Source organism: Strigops habroptila, chromosome 6, assembly GCF_004027225.2.
Source record: "Strigops habroptila isolate Jane chromosome 6, bStrHab1.2.pri, whole genome shotgun sequence".
Lineage (NCBI taxonomy): Eukaryota > Metazoa > Chordata > Aves > Psittaciformes > Psittacidae > Strigops > Strigops habroptila.
Window position 1 is genome coordinate 52,913,064 of NC_044282.2, and position 22,452 is coordinate 52,935,515.

Genomic DNA, 22,452 nt, shown 5'->3' on the forward strand with positions numbered 1-22,452 from the left:
CTCCCTTGGTCTGAATTCTCTGAATTTTCTGGTCATTAGGACACAACAGAAACCTCCTGTGTGAGCAGATCTAACAGGAAGAATTTGCAGGGGAGGCAGTATTTTTTTTTTATTTATTCCTAGATGAGACACAAGTTTGGAAATTGACAAGTAAAACATTCTGATGTCACTTCTTCAAATGCTGGTGTGGCGGATTGCAGGTGCAAGCAAGCTCTTTGTGGAAGAGCGTCTAATGAAATGTTGCTCCAAGGGAGAAGACCCATATGTGAGCAATGAGAGTACTTTAAGCCAAGCATCTAAGAAAAAGATAGAGGAATTCACATGGAAGTCCAAAGAGAGACCACTCACCTAACTCTCTGGACAGGTCTGATAATGTCCCAAAGGTCACAGGACAGGATTTTACTTCTGCAATATCCCATGTTCCTGCATTTAGAAAGCAAACAAACAGTAACTGAAAATGCAATGTCACATTCAGAGCTGGCAACTGTAGTTTCTACCAGGCACTCATTACAGCCCTTCCCTGTTCACGCCATCCCAAGCCTGCAGTCACTGCTGTTGCTGGAGAAGAATCAAGCAAGGAGAAATTATCTTCTAGGGACAGAAAGAGTTCAGCCCAGTCGCCATGTACACCTTCTCAGCCCTTCAAAGTGCCGTCACACCAGCATGGCACTTCTCTGGACTTAATCAAATTCCTCATTCATCTGAACTGATGCCTGCCCCCTTTATGCACAAGTGGCAGAAGCTGTCATCACATATCAGCTTGGAATTTGGCCTTTTGAAAGCATTAGAGTAAAAAATGGTACTAACATCCTCCCCCCATCAACCCTATACTTTGCAAAGAAAAGAAAAAAAGGACGCTAGCAGAGAAAGCAACTCATGTAACTCATGTAAGGGCAATCTAAGACCATTTTCTGAATCACCAGAGTACTGGATTACTGTTACTGAAGGTGAGTCATTGTATGGCCTTATATACCAATCAGTCCGGTCATCAAGATTGATTAATCATTGATACTGTAACAAAAATCAAATGCTTGTGAAAATTAACCAAAAAGTAGTATTAACAACTTTAACTTCTAACTTGTAACTCTCCCACTCCACCAAGAAGTCAGGAAGAGAGATATAAAGATATAAAGGTCCAGTTACCTCCTTGTTACTGATTATTGGTTTTGTCCTAGAATCTACAGTATCACCCACAGTAAAAATACAATTTGAAATATAACTTTGCTATAAAAATGCTCCATCCCTGGCAGTGTTCAAGGCCAGGCTGGACAGAGCCTTGGGTGACATGGTCTAGTGTGGGGCGTCTCTGCCCATGGCAGGGGGGTTGGAACTAAATGATCTTAAGGTCCTTTCCAACTCTAACTATTCTATGATTCTATGATGGAAACGAAAAGTCATCAAATACCAGTAAAAGAGCTGATAACAGCATCTCTAATCTTTAGCCTAATGGCCTGCCAGTCCACCCCTTCACTGCTTTAAAGGTGTCTGAGGTTATAGGGACGCAGTTTCCCACCTCCAGTTTATGTTACATAGAGAATGTCCCAGCAGCAGAACTGAGACCCAAAGTTGCTTTAACTGACCTTGTTTGGACACCAACAAGGGGTGAATCAGCTGGGAAGCTGGGTAAAGTGTGCAGGTACAGCACAGCACTGACGGAAACAGACTACTTCCAACTGCCAAATAGGCAAACTGATATAGGAATACCCTGCCTCATACTGCTTTGATCTACATGCTGCAGATATACCCCGAAGCCTAACTGACCATGTGTGAGCATCCTTGAAAAGGAAGGGAAAGGCTTTGGCTGCAAAGGAACCAAACACTAAATACCTGAGGGTAGAAAACAACTTGTACCCAACAGGTAGTCTGCAACACAGAAAAAATTCCTGCCATAAAACCAGGAATTACTATTGCTGGAAAATAAACAACAAGTAGCAGGGTTTAAAGGGTTGGACAACATTGCACGTATGCAGGATGAATGTTGGTGAGGCTGTACTGTGCTGGACATGAAGCTTTCCTTCTGCAAGGCTTGACAGTCAACACTCACCTACATTGGAGAAAACATCCTCTTCTGCCAGGGAGGGAGCTGATTCTTCCCGTATGGCTCCTGAGGCCTTCAGTGCGGTCCCACACTCTGCCTTGGCAATGAGAGCACCTTTTCCACCACCACCAGTGTCCTCTGTGAGTGGCCACAGCGCTCTCTTCTCATCCCAGTCAAAGGCTTGCTCAACCACCAAGCTACCCAGAGATGTTCTGCTGGGGTCTTCTTGGGAATAAACATTATCACAGGGTCATCATTATTTTTAATTACAATGAAGAGTTTGTACAGGGCAAACAACAGAGCAATGCCTGATCTAAACCCATCAGAAGTAATGGCTATATTCCAACTGAAATTATTTACAGATACAATGACAGTAAAGCAGAGCCCCTGGGAGGGGACACTGAAGCAGCAGATAAAAAAAACCAAACATGTGAGAAGGAAGGCACCATACAATCCAGCAACGAATTCCACGGGAGATGACGCTGCATTTCAGAGGCCTTGGGCATCCCTCCCTAACTGCAAGGGTGGCTCAATGCCTCCAGAGTCCAGCTGGGGACCCAGAGCAATAGAGGGAGAGAAAAAGAACAGCAGGACCTCCAAGGAAAAAAGAAAGCAAACCTCTTGGATGTTGGTAATTCAAGGCTGCTACAGAAATCAGCACCAGGCACATGGATATTTATAAATAATTACGATAATCTTCAACATCTTTCATTCTAAAGGACTCCTAATGCACTTTATGACTCCAGCCTTCACAACAGCAAAGTGTTTTCCTGGGGCTCTGGTGGGGAGGGGACCGCTGCTGTCATTAACCCCATCTTCACACACCTTAATGCTTATGCATCTTCCCTGCTAGGAAACAGCAATCAGCACTTGGCAGGGGTAGGGATTCCTCACATTTCTCTGTAAATATCCATACTAAACAGGATCACCACAATGACCTGGTTCAGCCTGCTGCACAACCCAGGCTCCAGGACTGCACCAAGGACTTCTGGTGCTTCAACTGTGATGTGGTCAGCTGAGCTCCCTTCCCCTGGGTCAGCAAAGCACTTAACACCTGATTGATCTTACTGTTAAACCATGCGTTAACCTTCTGCACATGCAGCTGGCACCACCAATGCCAACAGGCCAACTTGCATGAAGACAGACAAATAATGGACCCACCTACTTTGCTGGAGAGCAAGTAGAGACCGCAGCACCATAAGCCCTTAGAGACTGTCATGCAGATATTTAACTCTTGATAATCCAAGAGTTAAAAATCCAAACTCAATGTTGAACTTTACATAATCCAAATGATAAAGTGGTTCCAAAATGTCTGTATATTTTTAGATTAAAATTTGCTGTTCACTTGCCCTTCGATTTTAGTAGATCATCTGAGAGCACTTTAAGGCAGTCTTATTGCAGACAGTGCACAAACACCCATATTTATCCAGCTATGTCTCCCAATTCCAAACTTCTATCTTAGCTTCTAAATTACTTTAATATATTAAACTTACAGGTTTCACTATTATATTGATCATTTAATCACAAATAATTAAAACATTTCCAAATGTCTTAATTCCATGACCTGCTTTCATATATAAATATAACATTAATATAACACTAATAACAACATAATTAGTAGAAATGTGTATAGGCATAAGTGCATAGCAGACACTTTGAAATCCCCAGAGGAAGAACATGGAGTGAGCACATCCCCCTTTTATAGTTGTTTACCCTACGCAGGTCTGGATTAAAGAACCTGTTTGGAACTGAGCAAATTACACAGGTTTTTATACATCCATTGTCAGAAAACTTCTTCTCTCAAGTCACGCAGAAGTAAGTAATCCACATTACACCAAGCCTTTAGCAGATCTCAGATCTAACAGACATTTGCTTTCAAAGTCCTATGAGTAATACTGTGTGTTTTAATGAAAGCCTGGAGTAAAAGGCAAGGTCCCAAGTAAGAGCTCCCAAAGCTTCCTTTTCCTAAGTTAATAGCCTAAGTGAGCGCAAAGATTTTGCTGCCGAATGACTAACAAAGAACAGAAGGATGTTGGGAAGTGAGAAGCGGTGACCAGCTCAGCCAGGGCAGATGTGTAAACTGAGCCTGTACATTTACCTTTTTGTTTCAGCCTTTCCTTCCTTAAGTGTCTCTTTTCTCGGCTGCTAATCTTGGTCTGCCAAACTCCTACAACACAGAGCAAAGTTCATTTTTAAGCAAACAAGAAACTTCTTTTACTGCCTTTATTGCTTAGCATGAAGGTAAACAGCTATTTCGTAATTTCTGATACTAGCTGTAAAAGTGGCATAAGGGCAGCGAGTGCTGGCATGGCCTCATGCAGCATCTTCCCTGCATGCAGCCTTTGCTGTCTCTGCAGAAAACAGTTACATAAGAAATCCCCATCACAAACCTGCCTGTCATATGTCCTGACTCATGTAACTGCACATATTCTTCTGTCCTTTGTGTCAGCCTGACGTGACACCCCTTTCCCTTAGAGGAGATGTCACAGCAGAGCATCAACCGCCTTGTACATCTGACAGCAGAGAAAATCTTAATCGCCAAACAAGGCTTCAATTTACTGGCTTTCTCTAGCCCTGAACATACCCTCAGACTTGTTCTGCGATGTGGAGACCCTCTGCCAGACAGCTGATTTCAACACGTGTTCATTCACACTGAATGGGCCAGGTTCTGCCTCCATCCATGCTCTCCATGACCCAAGAAGTCATTAGAGAGACTGGCACAAATGGTTAATAAAAGGAAAAACACAGTCCCTGGATTTCACAGAGAGAAACTCTTTCGTTTTCCAAAGTACCCACAAATAATATGTGAAACAGTTCGCTGGCTCATGTGTTCAAAAAACTAAACATCCATTTGAAGAAAAGGCTCTACTGCTTCCCCTTCTCTTCAGGAAGCCTTGTAGGCACTCTGCTCCAGGCACAAGGGGCCACAGGGAAGACTCTGGTCCAACAGCAGTGAGGGCTTCTCTTTTGGTCTCACCACCCCATGAATCACATTATAATCTTTTAAGTCCAAAAAAGCTTAGAGTTTGTTTTTTCCAATATGACCCTTGATGGGGGGAGACAGAGAGGGGCTCATGGGATGCAGTGTATTTTCCAGTGAAATTCTAGCTGCTTAAGCCTTGCTAGCCCTTGCCAGATTTCTTTGCAGATTTGCTTGCAAGCAAAGATCTTGACTCTGTTTCATGGGCATGTTAGAAATTGGATGTATATTACCCCAGCGCCTTTACCAGCTTCCATCACGGGCACCACAAAACATTGCCTGGGAAGACCACAGCTTCAGCTGTGTGTCAGCATGGCAGAGGCCACAAGATTAAGGACTAGAGTAAGAGCATGAAGACGGGACTCTGCTACTCAGTGGACCCCTGGCCACTTCAGACATGCTTCCTCATCTGCAGATTTGCCATCCCTGTGAACGTGGTAAGGACCTGAGGAGTCCTTACAGAAAAACACATGGTCCCTGTCGTAGTTACGCATAGTAAGGAGCAGATCATAGAATCATATCATAGAATAGTTTGGGTAGGAAGGGACCTTAAAGCTCATCTCGGCAGGGACACCTTCCACTAGACCAGGTTGCTCAAAGCCCTGTCCAATCTGGCCTTAATAGATATAATTATCTCCCAAACTGGCATTTTTTCCCAATAACACAGAATACTAGAATAATAGAGAAGACTTCCCTTTTGAAATATTTCATCTCATGTTATTATTTGGTAATATAAATCAGATAACAGAAGAACCAGATCTTTTGTTACCTTCCTCCTCTTGCAGTTTGTCTTTTTCCGCAGAAAGCAGGTCTTTTGGCACCTTCCTGTCCAAGCACTGGGCTTTCCTCTTCTTCTTAGGCTACAGTATACAGGAGATATATGGCAGAAAGATAAACCAGGTACTTGTTACATTTCATCATGAAGGAAAAAAGAGCCACACAGTGGTACTCAGAGAGAGAGTAGTTGTTGCTGGAATCTTTAAGTGGGTGCAGAAGTCTTCCTCAGCAGATTTTATTGCAAACTCCAAACCAATGAATGCTACAGCTTTTGGCCTACAAAATTTGACTTATCTGCTAGGTTAGAAAGCTCAGATTTTAATTCAGGTACCTGCTCTATAGTAAAATTTGCATTCATCATTCCTGAGAACTAATTTTCATCCTGTAAAGGAGGAAACCCTAAAATTATTTACCCCCTTTACAATCAGCAATGCTGAAATCAAGCATTAAGACCCTGCCTATGCTTAGCCAAAAAAAGCCCCATGGAACAGCCTTTTTTAAATGGAGGTATCTCTCGTTTACACTAATCTGAAAGGGCACAGCAGTGGCTGAGGCCATTTTCTTATGGCTTGATGAAATGGTAGAGCTAACCTTAAGCCTTCAATTTTGAATATTCTAGCTTTTACACAGTGGTTCTTGACTTTTCCAAGGCAGAATACCCCTATCAGGAACACGCCCAGGGTGGGGGGCTGCTCCTCACTTGGAAGTACCTGTAAAGCACAGACACTTTCCTCCATGACAATACAAGTGCTCAATGCCCAAGATAAAACCCTTGCCCAGACCCAAGGAAATGTCCATGTCAGAGTTGGAACTGAAATACAGGCAATCCCAGCTCACGCATGGACCACAAGACCGTCCAACTTGTGGTGGCAGTGACAAGCACCACAGTGTAACTGTACCAGAGAGTTACTTGGTCTTATGTTCCTAAGTCATCTCTTAAGTACCACAACAACAGGAACAACAAATTATCTTTACAAAGGACTACCAAATAGGAAATACTCTTAAAACAAGTCTCTTGAAAGACAATATATAAACTCCAAAACTCTTGCTGGTACCTTGACGAGCTTTTTCTCTCTGATGTTGACTGATGTTATAATTTGGCCATTCACTGGAACCTAGAATATGGACAGTAAAAAATGCATTACGGAATATATATGCGGATGTGTGTATATGTGTAAATATACATACAAATACAATTATTTCAGTACCTTCACATGATACATAGCTGAAAGACACAGCTAAATAACCTCCTGTACAAATCTGGGCTAGAATTTGTGGCCCAAATCTGACCAACTAAAAGAACAGCTTGCATCCTACCTAGATCCTGTAAAGTAAATCATGAAAGCTTAAGGAGTTTTCAGATTACAGTTTGATTAATGTCTCGGCTCTCTAAGAATTCAGTGGCAGTGACCAACCTCCAGCTACAGGGGTGGAAGGGTGTAAATCTGCAGCTGAGACAGGAAGGGCTGTGCCAGCAAGGGCCACTGCATGCTACGCAAGCAGCAGCATCCAAGAGAAGGCAGACCTCCCTCTTACAGGTGCCTGTTTCTGCCTGACACACACAGGAGCATGTTCCTGAATGTATGGCACTCCTCTCCCTTGCCTGGGTTGCCCTCCTTGTGCAATGCAAACCTTGTTCAACACTGCTCAGGTTTCCTTTAGTTCCATTAGACCTGTTCCACTGCCAAGCTGAACCTAAAGCTTGCAGAAGGGAGCCTGACCAAGGCTGTCACTTATAGACCCTGATCCATCCTCCACCTCTGCCAGGGGGGACACGGAGCCCCAATGCCTGGGAGGTGAGGGCAGCCCTGCAGGGAGCAAAACCCCTGGCTGCAGCCCAGAGCTGTCTCTCAGCATGAGGAAGCACCCTCTCACAGGCTGGTGATGGAGGGGCTCCAGGTGCCCTCAGTCCTTTTGGGGAACGGGAGACTGCTGATGCTTTCCACCATCTACTCCTCCGCCCCACCCTCACAAGTCATCTCTGTCCCCAAGATGCTGCGGCAGAATTTAGCCACACACACTCTAGAAGGCAAAATCTGCTCTGATTCAGCTGCAGAGGAGCGGTACCCACTCTGCACTATCACAGCCCTGCCATTGCAGGCTGAAAAATAACATGTGCAATTAATGAAAAGAGAGATAGAGATCAGCACGCTCCACAAACACTGTGCAGTGAATCAGGAAATTCTTTTTCTTTTAATATCTCACTGGATGGCCACATCCCTTTAGGTGACACCACCCCAGATGTGAGAGGCAAAGGCTCAGAGCCACCTTGTGACGGGTGAGATTACAGCTCTCAAACAGCCACACGGGACACAAGGAAACTTTTCCACAAAGCAATACATTTTTATGTATGATCCCAAAGACACCCTGCAACATCATCAGGGCTTGAAAGAGCTTCTTCCAAGAGATAAACCAGTTATTTCTTAGACACCAAAAAAATAATCTCTGTTTGTGATGACTAGTTACCAGCAAATAAAATCCTGTAGGTGACTGGCCATGCCTATCCCCAGCAAACCCACTGGGGCTGCAATCCTTTAGCCTATTAATGCTTAGTTCTTTGGTACTGTGGAGATTTTGGAGCTATTTTTTCACTAATCTCAGAAGGATCTGATTTGAAGTGCTTCTTAAAGACAGCACAACAGGCACCTGTATGCTGGCAAATGCTTCGTCCCTGGAGGTGCTCGCTTGGGAACGCGGACCAGTTACAAGCTCATGGTGGGCAAGGGTGTAGCATGGACCTAGCAGGCTGGTGTTCAATGGATGCGCTGCAACTATTAAGAGGGAGGACCCAAAATTGCAGACTTTGCAACATACCACTGTGAATACACACACAACACTGATTCTGGGTCTTCTAGTAAAATATCACAGTAGCAGGAGCTGAAATCCCTGCCTTCTTCAAATTATAAAGATCCATCATCTTCAAATTATAAGCTTAAACCAAGCTGTCCACATCTCTTTCATCTCCCTTAGCTGTCAACTGTAAACAACATAATTGTTTACAGTTATGTTCTTCTGAACATTCACTAGCAAAATAATGACTTCTGTGTTAAAATCCAGCAACACTTTCTAATAGTTAGCAAGGCCATCTTTGGTTTTTCCCACAGGCAGTCATCTCTCTTCTGAGACTCTAAGGTTCATTTACTAGAGGCACTCCACAGAATCCACTACAAAACAGACCATTTTCCATATCCTCCTCTGCTCAAGGGAAAAATACCACTCTGCCTGCAGCAAGGAGGGGAGCAACCTCTCACATAGCACAGGAGACATAAAATACAAACCCAGGGGAATTTTGGTGAAAATTTGAACCACTTAGATATGGAAGATCTTGAGCTTACACTATTCTTTCTTTCTCAGAATATGCTTCTGTCCACTTAAATATGTGAAAATACAAACAGATCATGTCTTAGTGAACAACAGTTCTATGGAATGTAAAATGTCAGGGGCATGGCTTTTCAATATATGACACAGGACTTCAGGAAAACTGAATTTTATGGGATGAGTAGAAGAAGGGACAATTGGAGGAAGCCACACAACATGTAAGCACAATATTCCTTTCCAATCTCAACAAACCCTGGTGATTTCCCAGTTCCCGTAATGAAATCTTCACCATTTTCTTTCACCATTCTTTGCAAATGGACCTCCCAAATTAAGGTACCTTCAGCAAGACTGCCATTAGCAACAGAAACAGCAGTGCCAACTTATGAGGATGACAAGGATGTTTTTTTGCCTTCTTTCAGACACACACAGAGGGTAAGAGACATCTGATCTCCTCTTAGCCTCTCTTTATATCAAGATGCTTCTGCAAGCAAGAGGGACTACATGCAGAGACGAGAAGGTGTCAAGATTAAGGACATGTAACTGTCTTCCTCCCCCAGGCTGCCGTAAGTGAGCACAGCCCGGGGCTATACAGAGCCCTCACAGGGGCAGGGAGAGCTCCAGAGGGAAAATGTTGAGTGCAACAGAGAATTAGGGAAGATGCAAACTCTATTGGCTCTGACAGACTTGTCTCAGCATAGGCAAGATCACGTTTCTGGACCTTCTCTTCATATAAATGACAGCAAGGAAGAAGTTGGAAAAATTGCAGCACTTTGTTTTAATGCTTTGCCAGTCTGACTGCTGTATACTTTTACCAGACAAGCACAACATTCGCTACTTAAATGATATTTCATCTGCTAGGCAAACATCCCTCTCTCTCTCCATCACTGACTAAGAGGTTAAAAATAGAGTGTTGACAGTCATTTACTATATCCCAGGAGTCTTCACGATGACTGACTGGCTATTCAGCCCTAAGTACCCGCCTGGGACTCCTGAACCTTGTTGCATCCTTCCTAATGAACAGCTGAGTGCAAGAAAAATACCAAACCACCACTGACTGATGATCTCCAAATAGCCCATCACACTGGTGATGCTCTTCTTTCAAACCTGAAATATCCGTTGCTTCTCCACCATCCTTCAGTAACAGCAGCAACTCCTTTCCTTTCATCACCAAGTATTTTTACCGAGTTCAGCTTCCTTTCAGTGGAAAGGTATTATTCTAGCCTGACCTTTCGTATTAAATCCTGCCTTTATCCAACCCCTTTTCAGGCAGTAAGCTGGCTGTATGGCTGAGGAACTCCATCCTACCCCATTCTTCCCTTTCAAAGCCCTTAGGATGCGGGATTAGTCATGCCTCTTTACCATGCCTTTTGGCCATTCTGAAAAGGGAAAGGGAATTTTCATGATTTTATTGCACTTAATCTAATGGACTCATTAAAGAGAAATTAATTTTTGTCAGGGTAGATTTTTCTTAATGAAAAATGTAGGTTTGTACAGGGAGAACACATCTAGACCCAGCACATTAAGTGACTGTATAAAATCATCAATGCAATTCCAAATACATTAAATACATGCAGAGAAACAGCATCAGGACTTTTAGTGGATTCAGACTTAGCATATTAATTTCTATTCACATTCTATGGAACAATAGGAAGATTATTTTTAGTTCATGGCCATTTGCTCATGACCCAGTGGAACAGGATTTCCCCCCCACCCCCTGCCTTTTTTTTCCTTTCTGTGTAACCTGAGGTTATATTTCTGATGATTGCTCTGAAACCTTTATTCTCTTGAGCTAGCATTTAATTTATTTTACGCTGTTAATGCAGTTCTACATAAAGTCACAAAGAAGGAAGGCAACGTGACAGGTCTTCAAATATTAAAAAATACTGGGTTTAATCATTAATATATAAACCCTGTATTCAAAGCCATAAAACGGTACCCCTAGACACTTACTTTTATGCATTTCAATAGCTTCATGAGACTAGTCGTTTTACAAAACTAAACACCTCTGTAAGTGTCTGTCAGATCAGGAAGCCTGTTCTCAGATCTCAGTGCCACCAGCTGCTTACAGGATTAATTAAAAATAATGTGAACATTAGCTTCAGGTTCACTAACTGCCCCTTGTCCCACATAGGGAAGGTGCTTAAAACTGCCTTAACCTTAAGAAAGCATGCAAAGCTTTCCCCAGTAGAGGGATACTAGGACAAAATAAACTCAGTGTATGAAATCCAAGGGGAGCTATTATATGCTTCACACACTGGAAATCAGGGAATTCGTTCAAGAACATGAATAAAGATTCAGAAAATTGTTTTCAGCTACCACTTTCAGAAGACTCGAATTAAGTGGCTTGGACACTGGAAATGAAAGGAAGCAAAACTACTCCGTTCTGGCAGGGGGTCTGTGAACACAAAACCATTTCCAGATTTAAGAAATACTTCAATTAAATTGTTTCCTACTGCTCATTTCCAGTGCAAAAACTATTTTTTTTTTTTTCTCCTTTATGTTACACCGCAAGATTAATGGTGGACTTGGACAAAAGGCTACAGCGGTACAGGAAAAGCAACACCAACATGCACTAAATTAAAAACAAAAAGGGGGAGGGGAGAGAAAAGAGCACGAAGAAAAGAACCTTTAAGCAGAGTACTAAATAACCTCCCTGAAACATGCCGTGTTGCTACTGAACAAGATAACACTATACTCTTCAGCTTTCTCAGCAGACCTTCAACAAGCTGAAGACTTAGCAGGAAGTTTTCCCCTCTCTCATCATCCTCTGGAGAAGTTGGTCTTTTTAGTCTACACTAGGGATGAGTTGGATATTTGCAATACCACTTGCAGTCTGGTGTTTGCGCTCTGAAAATGGGCTTTTCTCTCCTGCACACAGACGCAAAGGCTCAGCCACAAGGTAGGCAAACCAGAGGACTGCTGCGGCCAGCCAACAGCTTGTATTGCTCCATCAGCAGACAATGAACAATCTGCATGACAAACATGTTGGGAAATAAAGCAGCACTGAGTTGCATTAATTCTGAATCAGATTGTCATAAATGGAAGCAGACATCCTGGCCAGTCTGGCTTTGCCACATGGTCCTGTGCCGACGATGGACTTATCAGCTTGTGAGACTTACTTCCTAAACCAGTGCAATCCAGGTGAATAGGAAAGGACAAGCCTGCATTTGTCAGAGGAGGCAAGATGGGGTTTAGGCAGAGCAAGAGTCCACCAGAGAGACAGGAAGGCACAGCTTCAAAGAAAGTCTGGAGAGGGACTTTTTACAAGGGTATGCAGTGACACAACGAAGGGGAATGGCTTTAAGCTGAAAGAGGGGAGATTTAAATTAGATATTAGGAAAAAATTCTTCACTATGAGGGTGGTGAGACACTGGCACAGGTTGCCCAGAGAAGCTGTGGCTGCCCCATCCCTGGCAGTGTTCAAGGCCACCTTGGATGGGGCTTTGAGCAACCTGGTCTAGTGCAAGATGTCCTTGCCTGTGACAGGGGGCTTGGAACTAGATGATCTTTAAGGTCCTTTCCAACCCAAACCTTTCTGTGATTCTATGAAAATTCCTCATTTAGTCCTAATAGGTGGAGAAAGGATAACACAGTGGCAATTTCTGCTAAGGTGACAATGGGAAACCACAAAAACATATTGGGTTGGTTAGCAAAGGAAACCGAGAGGCTCTTCATGCACGGCAGAAGAACATAAAAGAACATCTTTGGGCCATGCTTGCTCACAACACTACACACGGGTACCTCCAAAGGGGAGGGAAAAGAGAGCAGGATCTTGGTTTGTGCTCAATATTGTAAATATTAATCATCCTATTATTAATAGCTATTATTTATATACATTAATACAAAGTTCCCTGACAAAATCAGTTCAGATAAATGTCTAAATATCAGTAGGAAAGAAGAGTCTGTTCAAATAGAAAATTACATGAGAAACACATGCAATGAATAGACACAGTTATATGGGAAATACACACTGGAAATACATTAGTTTTTGCCCTTTGTTTAAGGTGCCTGGTGGAGGAAAGAGGTGCTGCTCCCATCAAATGCATGCTCCAAGAACTTTGTGGAAAAAGATCTGGGCCATCAGCACAGAAAACCTGCTCCTCTGCACATATTCCCAGGGATGAAGTTGCCTGTAGGAAGCCCCTGAGCACTAACAGGTAACACATATAGGCTGATGGCAAGAAGCAGGAGCCAGAACTGCAGTTGAAGCCATTCATATTCAAAGACAATTCCAAGAGAAAATTAGAAAAGCAGCCCTAAGATGCTGCTGCCTACGTTACACATCCTCCTGCTGGCCAGCCTGCCCAGGATACACAAGAGGCCATGTACAACAGCCATAAAAATGGAGAGCCAACAGTACCTGCCTCAGCTCAGCTGCTCTTATCATCTGATGAGACATCTGGGGAAAGACAGAAGAGATTCCACAGTGTGAGCAGATTAAAACCAGTCTTGCAAGGAGGGATGAAGAAATCAGTTTCCTGGGATTTTGGTATTCTAATTAATTAGAGCAGCATTACAACAAGGGATCAAGGCTCCATTTTATAGGAGGCAATTACCCAACTCCAACACCTTCCAGGATACCTACAAAATCAATTCTCATCCAGGAGAGCTGTATGAAAATAATTATGCAACTGTGTTGCACTGGCATGAAGAATACTGTGTAACATGAAAGGGCAGGCAAAAAGGTTTGTTTGCATATGTCTGCACAGTTCTGGGCCTGTTAAGCAATCCCTGCAAGAGGCAAAAAGTATCTCCAGTTTATAAAGACATTTCTGAAAAGCAGAAACCTTTCTTTTGGGATGCAGCAGATAATACAGGTTTTTATAAGCTGCCTAAGGAAGGTGATATCCCAGCATTTGTGCAAAAACCTCGTTTGGAACTGACCAATTTCCAGAACAACCCCAAAATTTTGAATAAACATAAATCCCAAAACTCAACAGCAATCGTGTTCACATCTGTTGGCTTCCAGCAACTCTTGTTAGCAATTTCCTAAAAGATTCTTTATTAGGGAAAAGGTTATCCTGAAAAAGACTAAACACCCTCCAGCATAATTTCTAGAGATTTTGTGTGTGTGACAACAGGCAAAATGTAACTTGTTATGTGTGATGCATGACAAGATCACATTCAAAATGTGCTTGTATGATTGTGTGCATCCAAAGTTCGTTCAACAGACTTCTTTGACATGGGCTGTGAAAGCAATTCAGACTGGGTCTTAAAGCCTGCTCTGAGATAAGTAATCACTCCATCCTGTTACTCTGCTACATGCAAAGTTAACACGTAGTGAGATTAAAAGCTCGAAAGCTGCCTACTGGCAGCATTGGCACTGGGAGAGACTGACATAGTTGTGCACCGCTGCATTTAGTGACCTGGATGTGGGCAGGGTTGGGATGGAGGTGGCTGGCAGGGCTGGGCTGTGAAGGAGCTTCAGGCTGGGAAGGAGCCCCTGAGAGCTGAGGGCAACTGCACCCTCCAGTGAAGGCACCCTGGGCAGGCACTGGCTGCCCACAGCTATGGGGGATAGTGGGAGGCAGAGGAAACGAGATCAGTGCTACATCTGGGGAGCTGCAGCCCTGTAAGAGCAGATTCCCTGGAGTCTCACAGCCCACCCATGGGGCAGTGGCTGGGAATCACCGGCACACATGCATTCCCAAACTGAAAAAATAATTAACTGCCTGGTTTCTCTTAATTAAGATCTTGACTTTTCCACCACTCCAGGATATGCAGATGTTTGGCTGCTGGGATGTATCAACACACCTGAGCACTGGAGGCGATTCGTCTCTTGGCTTCATACCTCAGGAGGCAGCAAAGAGGGGCTCCCATCCAGTAATACCTGCATAGACCAGCTTATGGCATTGGCTATGTCTACGGATGTAAGACTTTGTTACTAGTAATATCCCTGATGCTGCCTTGGTAGAGATTTTCATATGCAAATTTTGGCATATTAAAGGTGTTCTGCTGTTCTGGCATCCTTGCATCAGCTAAGTGCCAAAGTAGCATGCATCATTTTACACTTACGTAAGGAGATAAAGTTTTTGCCTCAAGGATATGATGTTCCAAAGACAGAGATAACATGATGGGAAATGACAAGGAGCAGTGGAGAAGGGGGGTAGGGAAAAGAAAACAAAAGAGACAAATAGAAAAGAGAAAGGGCAGGGTACTGCCATGGGAGGACAAGCCTGATTTTTTCATTTCAGCATGTAAGATGTTTTCCCCAGGTTATCTTTTGTTAGGATCTTTTAAGTTATTTTTCTTGATCATCGTTTTCTCATTCTCTACCTCCTTAGGACCATTATTTTGCCTCCTCTGCATTTACAAAATAATCAGTGGGTCTCATATGGAGGATGATGCTACTCTGTGTAAATGCGGCCCCTAAAGAATAGGAATCACTCAGTGCCATGAAAAGCAATATTGATAGAAGCTGCAGATGACTGTAAACAAATTTATCCCTCCGTTTTCTCTCTTCCTCCTTTTCTTTGGCTTCTGTTATTCAGGCCTGTGAGGTACAGCATCTCTGACCAGGAAATATCTGTTCAAATCAATGTCTTCAGCTTGAACTAATAACCCTGCCACCGTTACAGCACCAGGCCTGTCTCTGACAGCAGCGGGGGTGTCCACCCCTTTCTGTCCTGCACTGCCTCCAATGACTAGTGGCTCTGCAACAGTTTAACTCATTCTGTAGCCAAGTCAAGTCATCTAGTATTGATGATTATAAAGATAAAAGATTGTTACTGAAATCCCTCTTTATCCCTTGGCATGGGCGGTTCTGTTTGGATTGCTGTTTGATTTAATTGTTCTTTACTAATTCAGGGATACCTATGCTGTCAGGTCAAGATCTGCTCTCACTGATGAAAGACAAAATGCCCTAAAATGGAATAGCTTATTAAAATATAAGTCAACTAAAAGTCAAAACTTTCATGACAAAATAATAAACCCCTGAAAACTAGTGTCAGGATGGAAAGCCTGATACATTTGTGTTCATGAAAAACAAACCCACTTATTTTATAGCCCACCTACAAATTCATTATGTTTGTCTTTCTCAGAAGTGAGACCTGGGAGATACTAGTAGCAGATAAAAATGTTCAGAAATGCTTGATGTATTAAGTACATACTTATGTTCAGTATGTTCTCCTGTTTCCATATTGCAATACCTTGGTGAAATTGTTTTGTACGCTGAGATTTGCCACTACGCACAGCTTACAGCAAGTCAAAGTGACACAGTCATGACAATGTCATATGGGAACTCCATTGCTGTGCATCACATCAAACTCTCCAACATAGATTCAACAAGGCGGCCAGGCTCATCAGCTCACAGCTACTAGCTCACATTAATGCAATAATAACAAAGCTTTGATTCAGAGTAAATACACATTATTAGCACATTGTATTAACACCATAACAAAGATACTATACTCTCATCCTCCTTAACATGACAGACATTAACCAGAGTTTTCTTAATTCCCTGCAGAGAGGATCAAGCTCATATGGAGTTACTGTGCTAGACAAAGTGGTGGAAGGAAAACCAATTCCAGCAATCCCAGGCCAGGTGCTCCAGCAACCTGCTGCTTGACACTGTACCCTTGATGCCACCACAGGGCTCGGAGAGGAAAGCTGAGCCCTCTAACCCCTAAACCACGCGAAGAGGTTTGGGAGTCTGCATCTCTAGGCAGGTCCGGCTGCCTGGGCGTGCGAATGGGATGGGATGGGATGGCTGTAGCCACTGGCAGCAGGGGGCGCACCCCGGGCGGCCCGGCGGTGCTGCTGAGGGCAGGGCAGGCAGGAGGAGAAGGTGCTGGGGAGGAGAGAGGGAAGGATGCTCGTCCTGGGGACACCCCCGTGCCGGGCCGGCAGCTCCCCCGCCACCCTTACCTGCGCCGTGCGCCTTTGTTCCTCCGGCTGCCGCGCCGGCAGCGCCCCGGCCGCCCGGCGGGAGCCATCCTCGTCCTCATCCTCCTCCCCCCGCGCCCCCCCGTTGTCCCGGCGGAGGCGGCGGGGCCCCGTCGCGGCCCGGCCCCGTCGCAGCCCCCGCAGGACGATGAGCGCGGCCGCCGCCGCCCCCAGCACCACCGCGGGCCAGAGCAGGGCCGGCAGCCGGGCCGCCAGCCCCAGCTCCCCCGCGCCCAGCGCCAGCCGCACCGCCGGGCCCAGCATGGCCGACCCCGGGCCGCCCCTCCCCGGGCTGGGGAGGGGGGATGGATGCTGCGCTCCGCTCCGCCGCGCACGGAAAGTTGGTGCCGGAGCCGCGCTGGTCTCGGCGGGCGGCAGCGGAAGGAGGGGTACGGGGGGCGCGGACACGGCTGTGCTCACGGGAGTCTCTATGCAAAGGATTTGGCCGTGAGGGCGGTTGCGCGGTGCGGGAGGGGGGGGGACGGAGCCCGGGGGGAGTGGAGGAGGGGGCGAGCGCTCGGGATGAATAGCTGCTATGGGCGAGTGAACGCGGAGAAGCAATCGCGAAGGCGATGCGGTTCAAAGCCGCGGAGCCGCGGGCATCAGCGTTTATTTGAGAGCAGGTCCCGAGGGTCGGGATACACGGGGGTGGTGGTCACGAGTGATGCGTTTTCGCAAAATTCACCCGTCTAGACTGATGTTTTTAGGAATGTACATCTTAGGCGCCGTTACAAACGTGCCATCATCGAGCAACATCCCTGTGATGATTACAAGAACTGCCGATGTAATGCAGTGTGTGATGCGTTCTCATCTAGCGCTGATCCTCGGAGAAATAACAGTTCATCACCGCTAGCAGAGCGCTAGGCAGAGTGCCTCAAACCACAAACCTCTCTGCTTTGCTGGATGGTAAATTTCTCCACCCACCTGATGAATAAATGCAGGTGATGCTCTCACAAAGCCTTTTTTCAGAGTCACAGAGCTTCTTGTAAAATGACAAGTTGTATTTCATCTTGGCCAATCTAGAGGGATGACCTCCGAGATATAAAGCAGTGAATAGCAGTGAAGGGAAGGAAGGAGCCCCTCTTGCAGAATTGTCTCTCAATGTGGTCATGCCTCACACCTGGCACAAACTCAGGTGTAAGCAGGGCATTACTACAAATATAGTAAGTAAACCTTATTTAAACAGAACAGCATAAAAAGGATAAAACTGTGCATAAAAAGCATAAGCCTACATGTTTGTAGTAAACCCAGTGCAAAGGGATTGGTAAGGAAATGGCCTTTGTCTATCTTGGCTTTATTTCATACCCAGTGGGGACCGCTCTTCTCCCAAGCATGGATCCAGACACTGGAGCTCAAATCCAAACACATGCCCTTGCCAGAGACAGCAATTGGGAAGGCTCATTATCCATCCTTCCATTAAGATTACCACCTCTTCCGGGATGAAAGATTTATCATTCCAGTTTCCTGGGCTTAATTCCAATTCATCCTGAACAAGTCTAGGTTTTGAAAGCACCATAAGGTGTGATAGCACTTGAGAAATTTCCAGACCAAATACAGGAGGATCATTAATAAAATGATGTGCTGATTGGCTTTATGGGGAGAAGAAGGTTTTGAGGAGGAAGAAGTCCTTAATACTCGGGAGAGGGCTAGGGGAGTACGGTGGTACTTTGAATGCCGTTGTTGGGGTGGGAAGCTTCCATTTAAACATGGATCTCACAAATTATCTGTTTTCTGTCTATCTCATCCTGCCTATCTTCTAAACTTCAGCACTGACTAATCCTGTGGTCTGAAACCTCAGAAATTTCAGCGTTTCTGTGCCTAGCTCTGATACTGATTTCTTATGAGACTATGCCTATCTTGTACCTATCTGGAGCCCTAAGCTGGTACCTAGGTAGTTATGTGCAAATATCAGAGACAGGGGCTTCCCCTGAAGTTAAAAAATGGCAGTTGTGTGATTAGTTTTATAACAATTTGATAGTTGTTTTTTCCCCTGTCTTGCTTTTTCGGCTCATAAAATGCAGATACATCTCTGAGCTGTTAAAAAGCAAGCAATCTGTACCTTGGATCGTAAATAAATATCACTACTTTCAGCTCATCTAAATTAGTTTGCTTTTCTTTTTCCCAGGGAAACATAAGCTGAAAGACATTTCAGCAGTCAGTGTTGCTTAATTGACTATGAGATCACTGCTTTGCACCATTCTTTTCTGTTTTTGTTTTTTTTTCCCCTCCACAAAATAAAGGCAATTACTGTAGATGGCCTGTAATGGCATTTATTTTTGAAGAAAAGCATTACCATATTAGACTTTTTTCTAGTATTAATATAGGTTTATTTAACAGCATACCCCTTACACTATTGCTCTATGAAAATAGCACAAATTTTCATGATGACATGTTATATGGAAAGCCTGAAATTTTATTGCAAGCCTGAGAAGATATTTTTCTATTTATGTGTGACACAAACTTACTGCAGATGTCTGATGGGAGTTGTTCTCCATTTGGACTCAGGAAGAAAGTCCAATAACCAGGAATTGGAACCATCTATTTGTTCTAGATCAAGATCCAGTCTTATTAATGTTTAAATGTTTCATGAAAACAGTTTGATTTTGACAAAAACAGATCACGATTTTTTAAAAAAGAGGCAAAGATCTCATTTTGGGTTGTTTTCGTGGTAGAAGCAAACCAGAGTTTTCTAGCTGCAATTAAAGCATAAACTTTTATTTCAATTTTGTATTGAATTGTGAAAAATTGAAATTTTCTGGAAAAAGAAGTAGGGAACAAAATAATTGTTTTAATAGCATTTCACAGAAATTGTAAGTTCTTGACCTGATGTGTTAGCGGTAGACTTAAGGAGTCACCAGTGGAAGCTAAGAGAAGTACCTTACACTGACACTGCTTGTGTTTAATCAACAGCAGCAGATGTGATAGAAAAAAACAGTGATTTCAAACAAGTCAGGGATGTAAAGAGGAAGCTTTTAAACTGCCTCAGCAAAAGCACCTTTTGAGGGGCAGCGAGAAGACCTCTTGGCAGTATTTAGTAGTCCTTAATCATCTTCCCTCAACTGGAAATTCAGAAAACTGTAGCCGAAACAAGGCAGGTGAGCTTTGTTTCTATCAGCCGCTCAGACAGCTTCAAGTAAGGGGAGAGAATGAGCTGTGTCTTCCCTGCTAGGAGCAATTGGCACTTACCACATTGTTCAGAACAGACCCTGCTCATAACATTACAAGGCTTTGTCCTCTGCTCTCTGAGACTATGGGAATTTCGGGTAAATACATGGAAAACAATGGGGTTTTGCATTGGTTTAAGTGACACGGAGTGGCTTTTCTTTCAGTAGCTGGTTTCTGAGCCCTCCGTTGGAGGCGAGTACTATGCAGATGCGGACGGGAGGATGTTCAGATGTGGCAGAGATCAAAGCGCAGGTCTCCATTTCAGGCATTCATGGGTAATGAAATGTAGAGCCAGGATGTGTTCCCTGGGCAGTGGTCCTGCCATGGGGCCCTGCTTCTGGCTGCGACCCTCTTGCTCTGCTGTAATGAAGCTAATTTACAGGCTGAGATGATCTCACAGCCTGTGGCTTAGTTATTTACAGGCTTGAAGGGACATTTGCCCCAAATCCCAAGGTTCATCTGCTGATGTACAGGAGAGGTATTCGTAACATATTTGTGTAATTCACAAACCTTTCCCATTTTTCCTCCTGTCTGAAGCCCTTGTGCACTAGTGACTTTCCATGGACACATGTGAAGCTGATAAACTACTGAGCTTGCTTTGCCCATCGTTGAGGAAACTGAGGAGCATGCTAGCTGCACGCCTGGCAAAGCATGACAGTAACCAGTAATGAGAGAGGAGTTTTCCGTCTGTTCAGGCTATTCAGTTCTTTGCACGGCTGCCCACGTGGCCAGGTATTTGCCATTAAACAAGATGATTAATTCCTTGACAAGTTGATATCTGGCCTGGCAGTCCGGCATTTCCTTTCGGCATCTGTGGCTGATTTGAGGAATGCAGCTTTATAGATTTTTACTAATTATCTAATAGCTTTTCAATCTCTTGTTTCAGTACATGGAATTGGTGTTAATGAATTGCAGATCTTCAGCGTTCCATTCTTAACTGATTCCCCTAGTAAGTATGTTTAACACTTGCCTTGGCTTCCTGTACATGATTCATTTGGCTGGTAAGTGATCCATCTTTGTTTGCTGTCAAAGTCTTTGAGTTGGAAAAGGACTTTAATCATGTTACTTGGCTTTCCTGAATAGGGAGAAGAAATGGAGTCAAATAAGCACGCAATGGTAATGCAGTCAAAGAAGAACCATGGCCTGGGTTTCTTTCACTAATAAAAAGTTGTGCAATCTTCAATTTCCCTTTCATTTTCATAAAGAACATACTGGAAACATCTATTCAGCCAAAGATGTGAAATTAAACAAAGAAACAAAAACATCTTGAAAGGAGGAAAGAAGGCACTTTCCCAGCTTATGCGTTAATTAAGACCAGTCAAAGAAAACTGCTTCAAAAGGAAGGAGGAAGCCAGCGCTAAGCATGGCTGCAACTGCTTTTAACAGGATGTAGCAATGACATGCATGGTAGACAAAGCCATAGCAGGCATTAATGCAACAATGTCAGTTCAAAGGGTACATAGAAAAAGTTGGAGGCAAAACTGAAGTTGCTGGATAATAAAGTTGTTTCACTAGCAGATTTGTCAGCAACAGCATGGGACAAAGGAACTTTTTTAGCAGAACATGATCATCTTGAGAACTGTAAACACTGCTGGTTTAAAGATAAAATCAAAGGCCTTGAGAGCAAAGTAGAAGTAGACATAAAATTATGCATAGTTGGCTTTCCTGAAGGAGAAGATATTTGCATCCCTGTCAAACAGTTCAGAAAAGAAGCTGTAAAGTGCCCCGGCTCACTCTTGCACTCTTAGCATCCACTTCCCCTGGATGAAAGCCTGTGCAGAGCTGCATGAACATACAGCAGCACTGGGAGGTTTTTTGCACATGCCACCAGCAGTGGAGATCTGGGAATCTGGCAGGAGAGTTTATTCCCTTCCCCTGTACAAAAAAATCTGAGTGCAACCTACAACACACTATTATAAATATTTTATGCAATAAGAAAAATGGGTTTGTCTAGCAGCAGAAGACAGGAGTGTTAGTATGTTCTTTACATGCATATTTGCTCTCAGTGTTGTTCAGCCTGTGTCTGATCCATCTGCCTGGGAAACCAGCTGGTGATTTTCTGTTTCTTTTGATAAGCAGTTCAAGCTCTTGCTTTAAAAACTTCCTAGGTCTCTTCACCAGAGATTGGCAGCACATGTGCATTTTTTGAAGATAATGATGACTACAGGGAAGTCTCCTAAAATCAACATAAGTGTCTGTTCTTGCTTTGTTCCAGACTGGCACACGACACAGTGAACACAGAGTAAATTAGTGATGCCACACTGTTTATTGCTATCAAAACCAACATTCA

General features: G+C 43.9%; 1 protein-coding gene and 1 long non-coding RNA gene across 3 annotated transcripts in view; one reads left to right on the plus strand and one right to left on the minus strand.

Annotated features, from left to right (window-relative positions):
* The window catches only part of LOC115609293 (protein LYRIC-like), a 29,775-nt gene extending 12,308 nt beyond the window's left edge, over nucleotides 1–17,467 (minus strand). The window contains exons 1-6 of one of the 2 annotated variants that reach the window (XM_030489293.1): nucleotides 16,980–17,467; nucleotides 6,851–6,910; nucleotides 5,788–5,878; nucleotides 4,137–4,205; nucleotides 2,045–2,260; nucleotides 349–423 (exon numbers count right to left, since the gene is read on the minus strand). In XM_030489293.1, coding sequence (XP_030345153.1) covers nucleotides 349–423; nucleotides 2,045–2,260; nucleotides 4,137–4,205; nucleotides 5,788–5,878; nucleotides 6,851–6,910; nucleotides 16,980–17,261 — 793 coding nt within the window. In that variant the 5' untranslated portion in view covers nucleotides 17,262–17,467. Of the gene's footprint in view, nucleotides 1–348; nucleotides 424–2,044; nucleotides 2,264–4,136; nucleotides 4,206–5,787; nucleotides 5,879–6,850; nucleotides 6,911–16,979 lie in introns of both variants that reach the window. The other variant, XM_030489292.1, reaches the window with a different exon arrangement.
* Nucleotides 16,997–21,459, plus strand: LOC115609294. The gene is made up of 4 exons (XR_003991802.1): nucleotides 16,997–17,386; nucleotides 20,700–20,894; nucleotides 21,049–21,111; nucleotides 21,246–21,459. It is a non-coding gene; the product is annotated as an uncharacterized LOC115609294 (long non-coding RNA).
* The last annotated feature ends 993 nt before the right edge of the window (nucleotides 21,460–22,452 follow it).